This window comes from Raphanus sativus, unplaced genomic scaffold (genome assembly GCF_000801105.2).
Source record: "Raphanus sativus cultivar WK10039 unplaced genomic scaffold, ASM80110v3 Scaffold1711, whole genome shotgun sequence".
Classification (NCBI taxonomy): Eukaryota; Viridiplantae; Streptophyta; class Magnoliopsida; order Brassicales; family Brassicaceae; genus Raphanus; species Raphanus sativus.
The window spans coordinates 1-19,934 of NW_026617020.1; the positions used below are offsets into that span (position 1 = coordinate 1).

The 19,934-nt window shown below is 35.5% G+C and overlaps 2 protein-coding genes and 2 pseudogenes across 2 annotated transcripts; 1 reads left to right on the plus strand and 3 right to left on the minus strand.

Annotated features, from left to right (window-relative positions):
* Positions 1-24: 24 nt before the first annotated feature.
* Positions 25-4,336, minus strand: LOC130504635 (peroxisome biogenesis protein 5-like; annotated as a pseudogene).
* A 1,311-nt stretch (positions 4,337-5,647) lies between these two features.
* Positions 5,648-10,880, minus strand: LOC130504634 (probable WRKY transcription factor 2; annotated as a pseudogene).
* Positions 10,881-12,966: 2,086 nt separating this feature from the next.
* On the plus strand, positions 12,967-14,802 carry LOC108844480 (putative 4-hydroxy-4-methyl-2-oxoglutarate aldolase 3). The gene is made up of 2 exons (XM_018617744.2): positions 12,967-13,137; positions 14,080-14,802. Exon 2 carries the CDS (start codon positions 14,122-14,124, stop codon positions 14,620-14,622), a length of 501 nt encoding a protein of 166 aa, XP_018473246.1. The 5' UTR covers positions 12,967-13,137; positions 14,080-14,121; the 3' UTR covers positions 14,623-14,802.
* Positions 14,803-17,364: 2,562 nt separating this feature from the next.
* On the minus strand, positions 17,365-19,842 carry LOC130504633 (uncharacterized). The gene is made up of 6 exons (XM_056999257.1): positions 19,333-19,842; positions 18,737-19,155; positions 18,537-18,663; positions 18,139-18,450; positions 17,850-18,062; positions 17,365-17,757 (listed from the first exon to the last, which is right to left on the minus strand). The coding sequence occupies exons 1-6, from the start codon at positions 19,333-19,335 to the stop codon at positions 17,443-17,445; spliced, it is 1,389 nt and encodes a 462-aa protein (XP_056855237.1). The 5' UTR covers positions 19,336-19,842; the 3' UTR covers positions 17,365-17,442.
* Between the last annotated feature and the right edge of the window lie 92 nt (positions 19,843-19,934).

The following is a 19,934-nucleotide window of genomic DNA, read 5'->3' on the forward strand; positions in this document are numbered from 1 at the left end:
TGTTCACAAGCTTTTGATACATACCTTAACGAGAGTCTCAAGTATTGCAAGCGTTATCGGCTTTAGGATTCATCGCAAGGGCACGAACATAATAAGGATTGATTCTTTGTACATCCCCTGTTACATTTTAGATATATTACACAATAGCATACCATACTCACGTTAGTTCCAGTCCAAAAACATACATCAAGCATTTACTTCTGATACAAGTTAACAAGAACACGAACCTGATTTGCGTAACTGATCCCCATGTTCGCCCAAGCACGAACGTAATTAGGTTTCAAATCCAGAGCCTGCCAGTAGAGAACACGACGGTTAAACAGTAGAGAAACGATGAGATTTGGAGAAGCTTGAGTTCTGTGCATCGAACAGTTTACCTGTTGATAAGCAGATATGGCATCAGCACTCTGGACACTGTTAGCTTGTGTTGCACCAAGCTTATTCCAAAGAGAATAGTCGTTTGGTTTCAACTGTAACGCTGTTTGGAAGGAAGTTATTGCTCTGTCGAATTCTCTAGACAGATTGAAGAGAACACCTAACACTATATGCACATCGGCGTCCTCAGGATTCATCTGAGAAGCTTCAGTGAATAATCTAGCAATCTGTTTATACATGGAAAAGGAATAGTGTTTTTTCAATACAACTATGAGATGAGATTCAACTGCGGAAATTTACAAGAGAAGCACTTACATCAGCATGGTATAGGGAATCAGCAAGCTCTGGAGGCGCGATTGATCCATATTTTGGGTGATTCCGCAGCCATCCGTATAAGTACTTCAAAGCAGTTGCTTGCTCCAACTCTGAATTTTACAGAGTACAACTTGTTAGTCACCACTGATTAAAAACGTAAGCAACAAGAAAATGTTACAAAAACAAACACATATAGCTAGATTACAGGCACTGACCGTTGGTATGACTCACACAAGCGCAAGAAGCACCTCTAGATTTGAGGGATCAGCCTCCTGTGCCCGCATCATTGCAGCTATTGCCTGTAACCACAGTATTAACAGATTTTAGCAACCTCTTCTTTTTATTTTGTGCCATGGGTAAATAACGGTTCATGCAAAAAAATAATCTGAATAACCTGTTGATCGTCATCGTTCTCTGCGTGTGTGACCCCAAGTAATCTCCAACCTTCGGCATTCTCAGGATTTTCATAACCTCAGCTTCTAGAGGGCAAGCGCTGCTTCACTCAAAAGTCCTTTGCGAAACAATTCCTGCCCTTCTTTCATAGGTTCAGGGTGACCCACATAAGGGTTCATGTCAGAGAAGACGTAGACACCACTATTTTGTTTTTCAGCATTTCTCTCCGTCAGAAACCTGAAGAGGCAGAGACGTTGGTTAGATGGACTTAAAAGTCCAAGATGCATGAAACCAAAATGATGTAAAAAGATCAAGGGATGGAATTGGAGAGGGACCATATATTATTCGATTGTTAAATTTTTGTGAACGCTCAAGCACAACGAAAAAGAGAACTTATTATAGATCAACTAAATAATAATGGACTTACTCATCATAAGCATTTGCCCATGCATCAGCCGAACTCCCACCCGCGGGCCCTTCAGCAAATTCATCTACCCAGTCATCAACATTCAACTTCGAAACTCATTAACCCATTGGTCCTCAGCCGATTCTTGCTGTCGGTTCGCGGAAGCAAACTCATCAGCCCACTGTTCTGGTCCACGTGCAAGCTACACGCACCAAAATGAAATAAAAACTTACGTTAAATGCAAGATGGTGGTTGTACTTGCTACCATGTCAGAGACATCATATTCTCTTAAGTAATAAGGAACCATTTCACTGGAAAGAAGTGTACAGAGAAATCTACGCTCCGCCTTTCCACTACATTTCATTTCTAAAATAGAAAATGAAGGAGATTGACTACAGCACTAAGCTATGCAAGAAAGGAGTAACACTAAATCAATTTGCACTAGGGTGATATCAGTAGCGAGTAGACCCTAAGCAAAAACATACTTTCTCATTGGCGAATTGATCAGCCCAACTTGGCGGCCCCAGATACTGCTGTTCATATTCAGTCGTCCAGTCCCCTGGGGCTGGTCCAGGCTTGACCTCATTCTCATCCATAATGAGTTCACCGCGGCTCATCTTTGAAACAAATTGAAGGAATCTTGAATTCTGCATTCACCAAACACATTTTGCCAAGCTTTTCAGATAAATCTCAAGAGAGCAGCTCAGCACATCATCCTTAATTGCAAAACATCGCCTCAGAAGTTCTCAGCAGTGGAAATAAGGAAATCAGAACAGCTTGGCATCCAAATAGTACAGTTTACTACAAACTTACTTACTGAAACTATCATCACCAACCTGAAATTTCGGATTGCCATCCTGAGACAGTGTATGAGCAAGCTTACGAGTTTGCTCCATTGCAGCTAAATTTTGCATATTCATACTTCTCATTTGGTTTGACATCAGTTGAGATTGACCCTTCAAAAAAAATCAAGAAAAAAAAGGAAAAGGATGAGCGCCAACAATTTTCAGAACCTGAAAAAATATGAGAAAGCTAAAGTGCTGTTCAATTAAACGCGAGTCGAACTCTGATGGACTGATAACATCACAAAGAAAAGTTGCAACAGATTCAGGCATTTGAACAACTATACCCTGGGAACTAGTAAAGCAAAGCCTTATACTCAACCAAAAATATGAGTCCTCGATATTCTATTATACTAATTGCAAGCTTGTTAAATATGAGTCTGGTGTGGACATTCAAATAGAACATATCAAACAATTGAAGGAAAATGTACCTGCTCAAACTCGGTGGCCCACCCATTCACACCATGTTGTTGCTCAAAAGAGTTGACCCATGCGTCAGGACCCCCATGATTCATACCATGCTGATGCTGGTCAAATTCGGCTGCCCAATTATCCGCAGGATGTAAACCAGGTTTCGTAACAGCCTGAGACTCATTCCAGTAATCATCTAGCTCCCGAAATCTCCCAGGAATATGACCTCTAGCTTGAATGCCATCATCAATATCTAACGATGACAGTAACGCATTTACCTATAAAAACAACGGAGAACAATATAAGCAGCCAACAAAACTGAGAAAAGGTGCAAAATACACCAAAAGAGAACATAAAAAGCTTAGTCACACCTCGAAAAGGAAGACATAACAAGTAAAACAAGCAATGATTCTCAACAAAATCCCTGAGGCTCATTTTCATTCTAAAACACAATGATGCAGTTACATAAAACTATCAGGCAAGCAGCAAACCTGAGAATTGATAAATTCTTCTCCCCTGTCAGCAAAAAAATGCCGGGCCATTATGCTACTACGATCACGTATACACTGTTTGTCACTCTGTGACAATCCCAGGACAGGGACAGGTGCTGGACGAAAGGGAATGCCACCACGGCTACTCTCAACAAACGAATGCAGAAAGTTAGACAAGACTCTCTGCGGGGGTCCTGCAATGTAAAAACAAAAAAAAAACAAATTTTAAGCAAGCACAAGACACCAAGTCACTTTGACAAATGCAATAAACAATAAACACGAAACAACCATCTGGGAGAATTTAAACGCACAGCAAAGAAGTGATTCAACTTTGAGTAAACTACTTTATTTCATGTAGCTAATACTTTTCACTGCTTTTCTTCCCACAACTAAAGATGTTTACTTTGCGGACTGAAGATGTTACCATTCATATTCAACATCAAACCCCGTAATATCAAAATCCATTTGTGGTAGAGAGAAATAAGAGTTAAAATATGATAATAACAATGACAAACCTTCAAAAGTGGGCTGGAGAGGAGGCTCATAATAGGACCCATGGGAGGCATAGGTCCAGCACCACGCTGAACTTCATCCCAAGCAGCACCCAGACCATTCTGATCTACAGAGCGGAAGCCACGGAAGAACTCTGTCCCCTGATGATAAAAAAAAGGGTTAATCAGTGCCAAATACTAAAATTATATAAAAAAAAAAAGAGTAGAACTTTGAAGAGTATTAATAAAACCTGAGCACCGGGCTGGAGAAGAGGCTGATCCAACTCAGAACCAGGGAGCGAGCTTAAGTGTTGGTCCTGAGAGTAAAACTGTGGCCCAGGACCTGAGCTGGTGGCATTTGGTATCTCCTTGAGCCTCTTCCTGCCCCAACCAAAAATCAGCAAATCAAAGTCAGAGATTACGTAATATCTAAACCCCCCAATTGAAGAATGAAGATCTAATTCGACTTTAATCAGGTGAGGAAAGCCGAACCTGAGTTTTGGAAGAGGAACCAAGTAGGGCGTTGGTGAGAGCACCGAGAGGGTTGGAGGAAGAAGAGGAGCCCGGAACTGCGCAGGCTGCTCCGCCGTTTACAAGGTCTCTCATCGCCATGTTGTCTGTCAGATGAGTCTAATTAGTATTGGTTTCTTCCGTCCGTCCTCTGATCACCTCTCTCCCCAAAATCCCAATCTATCTATCGTTTCTTCTTTCTCTCTATGATTTTGGACTCATCTCATATGGCCACAGCTTCGTTGTATTTAATATTAGTATTTCTTTATATATTATCCACACCACACACATTTTTAGGCTCACCAACGCATATTTCTTTTTATTTTCTGAAAAAAAAAAATTTACTTTATTGTTATCCATTGTGAAAACTGTATTTTTGTGAATGATAATATTTTTAATATCTACTCTCTTGCAATTTGCAAATAATATTTTTATTTTTTATTAAAATTTGGAAGATTCAACATTTTGTTGCAGTTTGCAAATAATATTTTTTTATCTTTTTTATTAAAAATGAATGAATTCGACATGTTGTTGCAATTTGCATAATTTCTGTCCTATTTAAGTCAATTGCCCCCATTATACTATCACATTGACGGATCTCTCCCAGTGAGTACTTTATGAAAGTAGTATGCTTTCAGTTACTCTACTTCCTTAACCTTTACTGGTGTGGAAAATACAGATGTGAATCATGTGATCATATGTCGCTCGACACATGCTTCTGTGATTATCCATTAATGATTTCTGATGTGAGTATGTTAGTATGTGTTTTCAGCGTTTCTAAATATTAAGTATTTAATCTTTACTGACTTTTCAAACTTTTTTTTTATTCATTTGTTCTTCATTAAGGATATCAGTCGACCATGTTGCACATCTCAAACCGAGGCTCAGCAGCAACTCAGTGTGAGCCTTTTGTCTCTCCTATGCAGTGGCTGCTCATCTTACTGGGATACATAATGCCATCAAAATGCTTCTTTTTTTTTTGCCATCAAAATGCTTAATAGCAGAATCAGAGTGCTCTACCAATATCTTGCCGCAATGCAGAAAGGTACCTTGTATTTCTATTTTTTCTTTCCTAAGTTTCATTCTCATCACTGTGGTTTCTAGTCACTACTCACTAGTCCATTACTCTAGATGGAAGATAGAGTAAGTAGTATAGTTTAGTGCTCTAGTTGCCAAGTATAATGATTCGTGGGGTCTTATCTAGAGTAACTACTTTCCTCATCTCTTACTAGCTTGTTTTTTTTTTTTTTGAACAACTCTCTTACTAGCTTGTATAATTTATGAAGATACAAAAAAAAAAGGCCACAAGAAGATGGAAATGGTACCAGCCTTTAACCTTCCCCAAAGTTTCAAAGCAATAAATTTAAGAAGAATTTAAAAATTATGATAAGCATCAACAAGATGCCAAAGGATAAGAGAGTAAAATTTTCAAATCTGTGGTAATCTACTCATTATCTGGTTATATACCGACTGTCCCGTTTCCGAACCCGGTTCAACCTTAGGCTCCATCCCTCTCTGCATCATCATCGCTTCACTCATCCCACCCGGTTGTTGACTCATCATATACGACGGGTGAGTGTGAGTCAAACCCTGTAATTTCCCTTGACCAAACGCTAAACCAGGAATCGAAAGATTACCAAAACCGGTTTGTCCTAGACCGAACGCAAAACCGGAAGGAGGACCCAAATGCGGCTGGAAGCTAAACGGACGTCCGAACTGAGACGACTGGTTGAGCTGTCTCTCATATCTGCCACGTGGAGGCTCTTGGTAATGGTTGGTTTGAGCGGCGCTGCTACCGTTTCCACCGCCGTGGCTGCTGTTGCGTGCGGCGGGGACGTCGTGGTCGTGTTTGCCTTCGTAAGTGGTTATAACGGATTTGAGATCATGAGAAGCTCTCTCTACGTGTTTTCTCACCGTACATCCAGGAGCTGTGCATTTGTAGTAACTCCTACAAAAAGAAACCTTGCTTGTAAAGCACGTTAGAGACCAATGTGTTTAATGAGTTTTGTAAGAAACCTAGGGTTTGGTTTCCTTTGACAACTTTCTGACCATACTTTCTCCAGCGATAGCCATCGTCGAGAATGTCAACATCACTCGTTGTCTGCACAACGACTCTTGGCTCACGTATAGCTCTTGTTGCTCCACTCATCTCTATTGCGTAAGCCTCAAGTTTCCTAATGAAAAAAAACAAAACGTTTTTTTTCAGAACAGATGTTTAGATTGATGAATCTGTGTCTAAAAGAAGATAAAGATAACCTTCTTTTCGATTCGGATTCATCTCCTCTTCCACATCCATCGTATCCCAAAGAAGCACTACCATGATCAGTCCCTCTATCATCTTCATCTTCATCATTAGAGAGTGTTGACAAAGCATCAACCACAATCACATCACCTGACTCTTGAGCTTGAATCGATCCAGATTGGTTTCCGTCTTCTTCGAAGTTGTTCTCATTGCTTCCAACTTGTTGTTGAGTGTTATTACAACTAACCCACGTTGCAGAGTTATCTCTCTGCTGCTGCTGCTGCTGCTGTTGCTGTTCGGTTCCATCTAGTTGCGTTCCGGAGGAGCGGCGGTTAGGAGGAGGCTTGGAGTGATTATGAGCTCCTTTGTATATAATCTCAGTGATGTGACCTTCTCTTGATCTCTCCACCTTCTTCTTCACTGGACAGCTCGGGTTTGTGCACTTGTAATAGCTTCGTGGATACTCGCTTCCTTTAACCAACTTTTGTCCGTATTTCCTCCAGTTATATCCATCCTCTGCAGGTGCTCCACCACCAGCCATCGAATCACCACCTCTTTGCTCTTCTTCTCCTTCTTCCTCTTCCTGATGGTCGTTGGTGTTTGTTGTGGCATCAGATGTCTTCCTCTTCAAGCCACTTTGCTCAGAACCGAGTTTGACATCTTCTTCCGGGGACTGATGATGAGAAGAACTGTTGTTGTAGTTACCATAATCAACTGGCATCATCTCCGTTGCGCCGTGGAAGAAAGAGGAAGAGGGTCTTGAAACAGGATGGAATGTGAATGATGATGATGCTCCAATGCCATCGAAGAACTCGTCTTTCTCTTTATCAGAAGCAGACAATCCATTACTACTGTTAACACCAGGAAGAAATGGGAATTTCCCTGTAGTTGGAGACGGTTGAGCCTGCAAATGTCAAAGAAATTAAGTTTCAATAATAATAAGATGGAGAAAAAGGAAACAACTATGCAGCTTTACCAATGGGTTAGAAAGGAAAACAGGAGACTCCAAGAGCGTTGCAGGGCTAAGGCCAGGAGAGGAGATGGTTAAGCAATTAGGAGAGCGAAGACTAGAATCGGTGTTAGAGCGGATGTTCTCAGTGTTTAACCTCGGAGTGTTGAATCCAGCACGAGCAGCGATTCTTTCTCTTAACCACCACCTCGTGAAACGTTCTTGTTATTACCACTAGTGTCTTCTTCTTCTTCTTCTAGACGATTAACAAGGCCATGATTCAAAGATAGCTCTCTTTCAAGAACACGTTTCGAGCTAGGATTACAAGGAACCCATTCTCCCATTACAGCCACGTTTTCTTCAAAACCAGACATTTAAAGATCCAACAAGTTTTACTGAGTCTCTTTGCCTAAACTGAGATGAAACTCCTGAGACATTATAGAAGATTTAAAAAAGACAGTCACAATCACAAACCTCAGAATATATTTGAAGACATGAACATTCTCAGTCAACTTCTAGTATTAAACAATACATTAAACAAGCTAAGTAACACAACTATTGTAAGTGAACCAGTGAGCTTAAAAACTAAGATATAGAATCAAATTTATGTTGCTTTGGTCAAGAAAGATTTTTCAAAGTTTAATCCTTTTGTCTTTTTCAGAGTCGACAAAACAAATCATTAAAGATGGAAAATGTAAGAAATTAATAAAAATATTTTTTTTCTCTTTCACGCGTTAATCTACTTTTATGGAACCTCATGAAATTCAAGTATATAATTTTATAGCAGAAACAAATGATCGAATCACGAAGATTAAAAAAGAGAATAAAACAATAGGACAACGTCAAACTACAGTACAGTTTTAAACTAGACTGTAAGCAAAAAAAAAAACTTAAGGAGGTAATTAAACAGATCATCTATCTTATTAAAACAGAAACATTTTGTTGGACCTAACATTTATTTTGTAAGTTTTTAAATTAAATACACCTTTATACTTTATAGTTAAACCTACATTAAATCACTAATGTTCCTTTCTTTATAATATTATCCATTTTTTCAAACAATATACTTATTTCTTTATACTACTATCAATGTTTCCAAACAATATATTTTTATACTACTATCAATGTTTCCAAACAATACAATAATTAATCTTAGTTATTTTATATATATCATTTTCTCTTTAAAATTTTGTAGAAACGTTATAATTTCATAAATTGCAAAATAATGAACTTTAAAATTTGGATTATAAGATTACAAATTATGAAACTATTACAATTTAAATCCAATTAGATTACATATCGGTCATCCATCAATTCAATAAGTTATTCTCGGGTTTTAGTGATTTTTTTAATATGTATATTTTAAAAGCCTAAATTGAATTGTCAGATCTCCGGATTAACCGGTATAATCACAATCGGGTTGAATTTAAAAACGGGAAAATCGCATAAAAAACCCTGAAAGTGTCACATACTCGCACTTTAAACCTTGAAGTTTTTTCACTAACACTTTTAACCTCCGAAGTGACATTTGTGTCATTAAAAACCTCCAACCTAAAAAGATGACCTGTTTAACAGGTAAAAAGGTGATTTGTCAATTTTTTTTTCAAAAATATTTATTTAATTCATAAAATAAATAAAAATTAAAGAAAAAATATAAAATTAAATATAAATTCATAAAATTAAATGAATATTCAGAAAATTAAATAAAAATTCAAAAAATTAAATAAAATTCAGAAAATTAAATAGAAATTCAAAAAAATAAACAAAAATTCAGAAAATTAATAAAATTAAATAAAAATTCAGAAAATTAAATAAAAATTCATAAAATTAAATAAAAATTAATTAAAAAAAAATTAGTAAAAATCATAAAAATAAAATAAAATTCAGAAAATTAAAAAATAATCATAAAACTAACTAAATATCAGAAGTTAAATAAAGTTTCAAATAAACAAATAACTAATATTAAATCAAAAGACATAAATTAAATAAAAGATCATAAAATTAAAAATTCATGAATTTCACAAATAACAATGTTTTTAACAACCATCAAATTGGCATTTTAATAGTGAAAAATACCATAATTCTTGTATTACACTCACTTTTAAACGATTAAAATGTGAATTTAATGGTTGTTAAAAACATTGTTATTTGTGAAATTCATGAATTTTATTTAATTTCTGTCTTTTGGTTTAATATTAGTTATTTTTTTATTTGAAACTTTATTTAACTTCTGATATTTAGTTAGTTTTATGATTATTATTCTAATTTTCTGAATTTTATTTTATTTTTATGATTTTTTTACTAATTTTTGAAATTCTATTTAATGTTATGAATTTTATTTAATTTCTGAATTTTTATTTAATTTTCTGAATTTTTATTTATTTATTTTGAATTTTATTTAATTTTCTGAATTTTATTTATTTTTTTGAATTTTTATTTAATTTTCTGAATTTTCTTTAATTTATATTTATTTTATGAATTAAATAAATATTTTTTGAAAAAAAAACCGACACATCGCCATTTTTACCTGTTAAACAGGTCAATTTTTTAGTTTGAAGGTTTTTTATGACAGAAATGTCACTTTCGAGGTTAAAAGTGTTAGTGAAAAAACTTTAGGATTTAAAGTGTGAGTAAGTGACACTTTCAGGGTTTTTATGCGATTTTCCCATTTAAAAACACTGATTTAAATGCAAAAATATTTTAAATACACACTCTTTAAAAATTACCAAAATATTTATTAAATTATTAATGAAATTTTTCATCGTGCGGGTCAAAATCTAGTTATTTTGTAAAAAACATAATCAAATTCCAGAATTTAAGTTAAAGACAAAACATTTTTAAAACGCATGTAATAAAAACCAATAAATTAGAAAAAGACAAAACAGATTGAGATCATTTACGGTTACCTGATTAGTTGAAGACGACGAGCCAGAAACACCGTCACAGCCGCAAACGGAAATCGCCAGTTCCGCCGCTAACAGCCAACTTCGTCTCTGATTCGACAACAAAAAAACAAAATCCACCCGACCCGGATCCGAACTTAGCACTGGCTTACAAAAGATTTTTTCCCAATTCCTGTCTCCTTCGTCTTCTTTTCTCTGTTCTTCTGAGTTTCACATCAAACCAGAAGAAAAAAAAAACAATTTTCTCTCTCCTAAAACGAGAAAGATATGTTTTTTTCTCGTTTACACAAAAATAGAATGACGATGGATATTGACAAAGGAGCAAAGATTTCAACAGTATGATTAGATTAATCACTGTTGCTTTCTCACCATCGCTAACGAGAACAATTTAAAAAAAATCAACCAATTTATAGAACTAAATTAATATGAAAAGACAAATCGTTAAAAGAGAAGACAGAAAGGAGATAGAGAGAGAGGATTACGAAACAATTTGAGCTTTGTTTTCTGATTGCTACTGAGGAGAAGGAGAAGACGAGGCTAAAAGTTTTTTTTGCAGAGAATGATGAAGGAGATGGTGAGTCGTGTTTACACAAAACGTTTTCTCTCTACTGAACCCTCCTATAAAAACATGCCACGTGGATTGATCGAGGTTAATAGAATAAGATCGTCGGCTGATAGGTTCGATGTACCGTGGGGTGTGGCGCAGGTGATCTGTAACATTTATTACTTACTATTCCAGTTTCTTTTTTCGGGTTTGGTTATTAATAGGAAAAAAATTTATTAAAAGCGGGAAATTATTGACAAAAGTACTTATTCTGCCACATGTCGGATTAGGAAAAAAAGATAATTATTGTTATATTATTGCACTCTTATTCTATTGGTTCGATACATATGAAATTTCAGAAACTGATAAAAGAAAAACCAAATTATCCTTTGTGGAGGAGAACAAATAAAAGTTAAATATAAAGCAGGTTGGTGTTTTTACCATAAGTGTCACATTGTTATAAAATTCTGGAACAACAAATCTTATCTGCAGGCTATTTGTAGTCTATGTATGTAAGTAACCATGCTATAAAATTTGAGTCAAAGGGATAATACTTTGCCAGAATATTGTTACCAAAGTAATAAGTTTTTTTTTTTGTAAAAAGGGCTTTGAAATTGGGCTTACCACGATAACAAGTTGATTGAAGCATGGCAAGAACAAAACAAGGAATGTCTTACCAAAAAAATAAAAAGGAGTGGATTAATGTACTAGAAAATTTGTCACTCGTTCTATTGACATCAATAGTCAAAATATGTTTGTGTCGATCATTTACAACAATGAGCAATTTAAATATCTTCCAAATGTCAAAATATGTTTGTGTCAATCAGTTACAAAATTGAGCAATTTAAATAATTTATGTTTTGAGTCTTATATTAAGAATTAATTACTCGACTACTCGATTATTAAAGACGTACATTTTGAAATTGTTTCGTTTTGAAATGACATGTTTTCATACATCTTTCGACTTATATCAATAAACGTGTAACTGTTTCATTTTGAAATTGACATGTTCTCATACATGCATCAGGCATGTGATCTTTTATTTTCAAATTGGTATTTTACATGCATGCATGTGATTTGATAAAACATACGTAATCTTAAATTATATAGCATATCCAGGAGATACATTTTTTCCAGGTGATACTTTTAAGATACATTATTCAATTTAGAGGTTGCTTACCTAGAAAAAAGAATGACTCAAATATACTTAGATGATATGTGATATATGTCCTGTGATAATAAACGGATCATGAAAACTGGAAAAATCATTAAACGAACAAAACAACTCCCGACAAAGATTCTTTACAAATATTGAAGATACGTTAATATTTATGTCTACAAAAAGTCATAAACCCTACACACACAATTTTTTTTTTTTTTTGACTAACACACACACAATTTAAGTAGCAGTAATATGGATAATTAACGTACTTTAAGCTTAAGGTTACGTAACTTACGGGCTCAAAAGATTATAGAGATATAGAGTTATAGAGATATTGAAGTATTTTAGTTTTAAAAAAAAAGTATTTTAGTTTATGCTGCAATAAATAAAATAGAATCATTTAATATAATTCATTATACCTTAAATTGAATATTTAATTGGAAATTTGATAGGCAGTTTTTCCGAAAAACCCGGTCAAAAAGAGACATTGACCAAGCCTTTAATGGTTTTTATTTTCTTTTTCCTTTTCCTTTTGTTCCCCGCAAAAAATCACGTTACAAAGCTGTGACACAATACTCATGTGACAGCCAAAGCACGACTGTGGCGTGAAGTATTTTGTTCTCTCTAGTGGGGCCCGTAAAACGAACTTTCAGACACGGAAAGGATCGACGGCTCCGATTTCTTGTCAGTTCTTACCTTTATAGTAGGCCCCATACTAATGGAAAGACAAAACACGGGTTTTATAATCTTACACCCAGCCCATTAAAGCCCATTATGCCTGAATAAATTACAAAATATATGGGATTGACCCAACAACAGACTTGCTTTGACTGTCCGATGAGCGAACCAAAAGTCAACTACTTGAAAAAAGGTCAATGACCCGACCCGACCCGACCCGACCCGACCCGACGAAAAGATTTTCAGTGCACAAGTGGCTGTAAATGGCACGATAGGAGACCAAGTGGCTGTAATGGCACAAGTTTCTATGAGGAACTTTCAGTGCGTTGGATAGCCTGACACGAGAAAGCTGATCTTACCCGTTACTTACTTGTATATTACAATCGCCGTTTAAGAATATTTGGAAGCCCTTCTCTCTCTCCTTGGTAATTTTTCTTTCTTCTTCTTCTTCTTCTACTTTCCCTTGTATAGTTTTGTTGAATTCCCGATCAGTTTTGTTGATCAGTGTTGAGATTAATTAGTTTATTTCTGTGAAGAATTTGATGTTTTGCTCTTGAGAAATGAGTCTTGTCTGCTAGAATTAGCTGTTGTGTAGTAGTAAAATTTAGTTATTTTCCCGCCGTATAAAATGAACTTGGAGCATTGTTCTTTGAACAAAAATAGAAAGAGTTCATGTTATATACGGTTCAAATCTAATAGCTTCCTAACTGTAACCAAAAAGATTCCACTTTTGAGATTTCAGTTTTTTTTTTCTTGTTTTAAGTGATTTAACGTTTGATATATTGTCCTTGAAGATAAATCTTTTTGTTTGTTGTTGTTAATATAGCCTCTTGCTCAATCCTCGTAAACAAATCCGCAAAGCATTTGGATTTTAACATTATGCTAGACTTGAGAGTCTAATAAACCGTCATCAATTCATGTAATGCATTTGATTCTAGAAGTGTCCCCTGTTAGGAATCGTATAGAGAGGATTTCATTTAGTAAGTTGTTTGCAATTTCAGTCTTGCTACTTTCTTGAGCCTGAGAATTTGATCTAATTATCTCAGCTCCTTCCATGTATGGCTTTAAAACAATTTTATATACCAAGAGTTTCACATGACTCTGTTTATAAACAATATATTCTGATTTTGTTTTGTTCGATGTGAGTCTTTTAAATACTTACTTGTGAGTCTTTGTGGTTGCTATTGTCATCTGCTTTAAGTGCGTTTTTCTAGAGTCCGTGATAAAATAAAATTTAGTAATAAAATGATAGCTTTGAATCATTCGAATTGTTAATGAATAAAAGGTCCCTTGTCTAGGCTTTCTTTGTTTTGCCATTGTCATCCTTCTTCAGTTATTACTCTAACCCCTTGTGATTCCAAATACAGAACACACACACACACACACGACACGCGTGAATACAATCTCCCATGGCTGCATTTGCAACAGCAGAAGCGTGTGACAGCAACGCAGAACTAATATCAAACGGAGACCTACGGGCTCTCCAACCAACCTTCAAGATCTATGGACAAAGAAGATGCTTCTCCGGACCAATCGTGACACTCAAGGTCTTTGAAGACAACGTCCTAGTCAGAAACCAACTAGAGACAAAAGGAGAAGGCGCGGTCTTAGTTATAGACGGTGGTGGAAGCATGAGGTGCGCACTTGTTGGAGGAAACCTCGGACAGTTAGCTCAGAACAACGGGTGGGTAGGGATTTTGGTGAATGGGTGCGTTAGAGATGTGGATGAGATCAATGACTGTGATGTTGGGGTTAGGGCATTGGGTTCTAACCCGTTGAAGTCTAGTAAGAAAGGTCAGGGTGAGAAGAATGTGCCGGTTTATATTGGAGGGACTTTGATTAGGGATGGTGAATGGCTTTATGCTGATAGTGATGGTATCTTGATCTCCAAGACCGAACTCTCCGTCTGATCCAGAATGTTCTTCTGCTAAGAGATTACTGTTGGAGCTGGTTTATGTGGAATTAGTAATATTCGGTTTAATATTCTCAGATGAAAACGTTTTCTGCAATTTGTGAAACAATATAATAATTACAAAATGTTGTTATTTTTTCTTATTCGAAACGAGCTGAAACCTTTATTTATTTTGTTACTTCTCTGTTTTTATTTCTTTATTTTTGAAAATATGTGAAACATGTGACAGAAGAAATGGAAAAGGAGAAGCTGGTATAACTTTATAAGAACTACCATCGGCTTAAAGAAATGAATGTAATATACAAGTCAAACATTCTAAAAATAGGTTAGTTAACTTTTTCTTTTTTGTTCAAAGGTTAGTTAACTATAGGATAGTACTAATCTGTATCTAATTCTAAGTAATCTGTTTAATTTTTGTGAAACATTATGGCAACATACTTATGCTTTATGAACACTATTTTTTTTTGTCAAAGTTGAACACTATATATAAAAGACAACAAGGTTTAATCGAGTCCAAGAGAAATAAAATATTCCTTACGTTTCTTTTTATAAAATGTTCTAGTAAAACAAATTAAGAAAAATATTATTTTTGTTAAAAGTGTTTGATTACAACAGAAAATAATCAAAATAATTAATTATTACTATTCTGAATAAATAATACAAAAATGTATATTATATTTTAATATTTTAAATAATTGTTTTAAAAATTTTACATAAAAAATTACATAACATCTTACAAATTGAAATAAAAATATTCTCAAAAACATCATATAAAAAAATATAGGTAGTATCGCTTCGTTATTTTTTTCCGGTTCTTTGGTTTTTGAAAGATGTGTGATTGGATATGTGATATAACAAAAGTCGCTCTAAATTTTAAACAATCATAGTTTTTTCTATTTACTAGAAGGTGTCTTGACCTTCGACCAAATATTTTTTTCAGATCGATGATCAAAAAAAAAGATCCATGATCAACCGGCGCTAGTATCATTTTTGGCGTAAAACATCATTTCAAATACAAGTTAATTAAACCCAGATGATAGTAGTTGCAGCCGTAATTTTTTACCACCAAAACTAATTTGTCCTGATATAATCATAGTTTTTTCGTCAAGAGGTTATGAATGAATTTAATAGAGATCTATAGGTCAAACACATGCGTATACACAAGATTCTTTTTTTTTTCCCTTTTCTAAAGGATTATCTTCTTATATAATTGCATTTCGGTTAACAATCGCATTATACCAAAGAATTTGACATCTTCCAGTACATCTTTCATTATTAACTGTGTAAATTATTGTAGTGATTTTTGGTTATTCTGAGTTAAATAGACAAGCATGAATGAGACCGTACCATATACTTGAATTTGAATTTATGATATATGGAAATTTGGAAGAGTACATATCGTGGTGGACCAACTACCTTAATGAAATTGGAATAGTTCAATGAATTTTATCTCAAAATTAAATTATTTTCATACCTAACCAAAATAGGATCAGATTATTTGTCACGTTAATCTCGGTTCACTCATTTTTCGACCCACATACATCGTACGGAATATCGGTGCTCCCCGTTAGCAAAATAAAATTCGGTGTTTCCCAAAAGAGCAGTGTAAAGATAAATTCAACAAAAGTAGTATTATTCAAGCCTGATTTTTATATATTAAAGCTGTGTATATATATGTTCACAATAAATAAAAAGCATTATATAAAGTTAGACAGACCACACTATCGCCATGCTAATTTCATAATTTAACGTATGTGACTTTACATATTTTCTCTAATTCCTTTGGTTTTTCCTCCCATTTTTTTTTTTTGCTAAAATGGTTTTTTCCTCCCATTCCAGTTTTACTTTTTAAGTATAATATGTAACAATCAAATCTTTTAAATCAAATCTTATATATGTTTCAGTATGTTATCAATACACACAATACCTACTTTCTCATAACCACAGAACAAAACATACATATTGATATTCTTTTTTTTTTTGAAAAATACATATTGATATTCTATCAAATGAAATTAAACTTTTTTATTTTTGGAGGATACTCTAAACAAAAATAAATAACTTCTACACACCATATATGTTCATTTTGTTTTGTTTTGTTTATTTGCTTTTCAAATTTTCATTCACGAACCAGTGGGGTTAGCACTACAAGAAAACAAATAATTAACGAGGGCCATTTTCCTCGTTAATTCCTCGTAAAAGGAGGTTTACGAGGAATTAACGAGGAAAAGCCTTTCGTCGTTTTTCGTCCGTCGTAAAAAAGGATTCGTCGCCATTTCCTCGTAGTATAGCGAGGTTTCTCTTTCCTCGTAAAGACGAAGTTAATATTTCGTCGTAAGTTCCACGCCCCATTTCCTCGTAAATCACTCGCCTAATTTCCTCGTACAAACCACGTGAACCTCGCGTCGTTACTTACACGTAAGATCCTTGAAATCATATCCTCGTAAATTCGATGTAATATCCTTGAAAGGATTTCCTCGTAAAATCGATGTAGAATCGTTGAAAGGTTTTCCTCGTAAAAACCTCGAAAGCCTTTCCTCGTAAAGACCTCGAAAGACTTTCCTCGTAAAAACCTCGAAACTATTTCTTCGTAAATTTCTCGGAAACATTTTCGTCGTAAATAACTCGTAGACTTCCATTTTTCGAATTAATAAAATATTATTTGATAAATATAATAATTATTAATTTAACAAAATAAAAATATTTAAATATTGGATTTATAAATAAATTTTAAATAAAATTCACAAGCAACAAAATATTTTATATATAATTAAGTTTTGGATTTTATAATACATAAACCGAAAAAAAACTAAAAAAACTAAGGCTCGTTCATCGCCTCGTAGAATTCCTCGCTCCTCCTCGTAACATCCTCCTCGTTATGTGTGCCCGATGACTCGCCTGGAATGGGATTTTGTTGTTTCATGTTCCTCAACAAAGCTTCCCATTCCGGATTTGTGGACGCTATAACGTCGATGAAGGCTTCGAGTCCACTCACACGGCTTTTGGTCGCGCCCAGCTCGGAACGCAACTGAGTGACTTCTTCGGTCTGTCTCTGAGCATAAGATGATGTCGCTCTCGGGACATCATTGACGGAACCGATCCCCAACGTACGTCCCTTTTTCTTAGGGACAACCTTAAAAACAAAAAAATTATATTTGTTAGTTAAATTTAAAAGGGAAATTTAATCAATTAATAATTAAAAAGATATAATGTTTAAAAATTTACCTCCTCGTAAATCTTATCCACTTCAGTTGTGGATAAGGTAACTGGTAATCCGTCGCCGGACTGCTGGGTCAGCTGAGTCTGGCGCTCCTCAACCCGAGCAATTACGTTGTTGTAGATTTGCTCGGACTTGCCATCTAAAAACTGGCCCGCCTTGTTTTTGTGGGTCCGCTCGTAAAGTTCCGGAAGAGTCGGGAGACGTCCCAACTCTTTGGCCTAAAAACATTTAAGAAAATTGTTAGAAATATATTTAATTATATTAAAAATAATAATTAAATATTTAATTACGTACCATTTTCAAACGGACACCGGCATGTGGTTTTTGGCCCGTAGAGTGTAGCATCGGGCCGTTACCGTGCTCGTCTACCGTGTTACGGGCGGCAGCACAAATGTTTGCGATCCTAATGGAGTTAGGATCCTTCCAGTAACGGATGAGGCCGTCCCAAACATCCGTGGTAAGCTCAGCGGGTTTGCCACGGGTGTACCCCTTGACGATCCAGGCACCCTTCCAGTTGCAAACCGTGTCCGACAAGCGAACTTGCGCCTTTTCGTAAAACGCCTTCCTCACTCTCTCACTGACCCCGATGGACCAATGATACTTTTGCTGCAAAAAAAAATTAATAATTAGTTAATAAAAAAAAAATTAATAATTAGTTAATAAAAAAAAAATTAATTAATAGAATTACTTACAGCGTAAATCTTGAACCACGTCTTTCGGATGTAGATCGGCGTCAATTTCCAGTTTGGATGCGCCATGGAGAAGTAACCTTTAATCGTCTCGGTTACATCTGTCGCAAGGGAATTGTCAACCCCAAACCTGGAAAAAAATGAAAATTTAAATTATTTAATGAAGTTATAAATTAAATTAATTATTTAAAAAATACACTTACCATAAAGTCCCGTCGGGTCTGTCGGGGTCTATGATTGGTAAACCAGCTCTGCCTGGCATACCAAGAATATCCTCGACAGTGTACTGCGAGAACGGAACAGTAGGTGGCACCATGAGATCGGGATGAACAGCGGCGGGGATCTCAGGAGGAGCCATCGGAGGAGGCACCGGAGGAGCCATCGGAGGAACCATCGGTTGAGCCATCGGCTGAGCCATCGGCTGAGCCATCGGCTGAGCCATCGGCTGAGGCTGAGCCATCGGAGGAGGAATCGGAGGGAAGAAATGCTGAGTCTCGGGAACAGACTCCTGATCTGAAGAACCTGAACCGCCGGCACCTGAAGAAGAACCTGGCGGGTCTAACTGACTACCAGGCTCACCGAATATCTCCCTGTAGTGAGCAGTAAGCATGCGCTGGCGAACCTGCAAAAATATATTTTTTTGAGATTATGATCATCAATTAAAAAGCTATCATCAATAATTTAAAAATCTATCTAACAAACATAAAATCCGTAAACCTATCTAAATTCTCTAAACTAACCACCTAAATTAACCACCTATCTAAATTGTCTAAACTAATAAAGGGGGCGAGGAAATTACCATTTTCGGAGGAGAGAGGAATGGGAAAGGAGTTAGAGACGAAATGGGGAGGAAGTGGAGAGGAAGTTGGGAGGAATGGACAGTGTGAGGTTTGTGAGGTTGTATATATAAGTTACGGAGGTCTCGCAATTTCCTCGTAAGTTTACGAGGAATTAAAGAGGCCCGTGTTCCTCTTTCTCGTAAAAACCTCGTAAGCTTACGAGGAAATTGCGAGGCCCGTCCCAAATTAAACGATAAATTAGCGAGGCCCGTCTTTTTGTTACTCGTAAAACCCTCGTAACATTACGAGGAAATTGCGAGGCCCGTCCCAAACAAAACGATGAAATTTCGAGGCCCGTCTTTCTGTTCCTCGTAAATGCTTCGTAAGTTACGAGTTATTAACGAGGTTATTTTCTAAACCTCTAAACTCTAAACCCCAAACCTTAAACCCCATCTTTCTTATATTCTACTTCATATATTCATAACATATCAAACCTCAAAATTTATAACCACAATTCTTTAACTTCTAATATCAATCTCTTCTTCCTAATTTAAACTTATACAAAATTCAAATTATTTATTTAAATATAATCATTTGAAGATTTGAAAATATAATCTTTTGA

Bases quoted from the DNA above. Each gene is read 5' to 3' on its own strand.
- LOC108844480 (XM_018617744.2), top strand. From the start codon at position 14,122: ATGGCTGCATTTGCAACAGCAGAAGCGTGTGACAGCAACGCAGAACTA.
- LOC130504633 (XM_056999257.1), bottom strand. The intron at 18,063-18,138 runs GTACGTAATTAA...AAATGTTTTTAG, and splicing joins CCGGTGTCCGTTTGAAAATG to GCCAAAGAGTTGGGACGTCT. The intron at 17,758-17,849 runs GTAAATTTTTAA...TTTGTTTTTAAG, and splicing joins TGGATAAGATTTACGAGGAG to GTTGTCCCTAAGAAAAAGGG.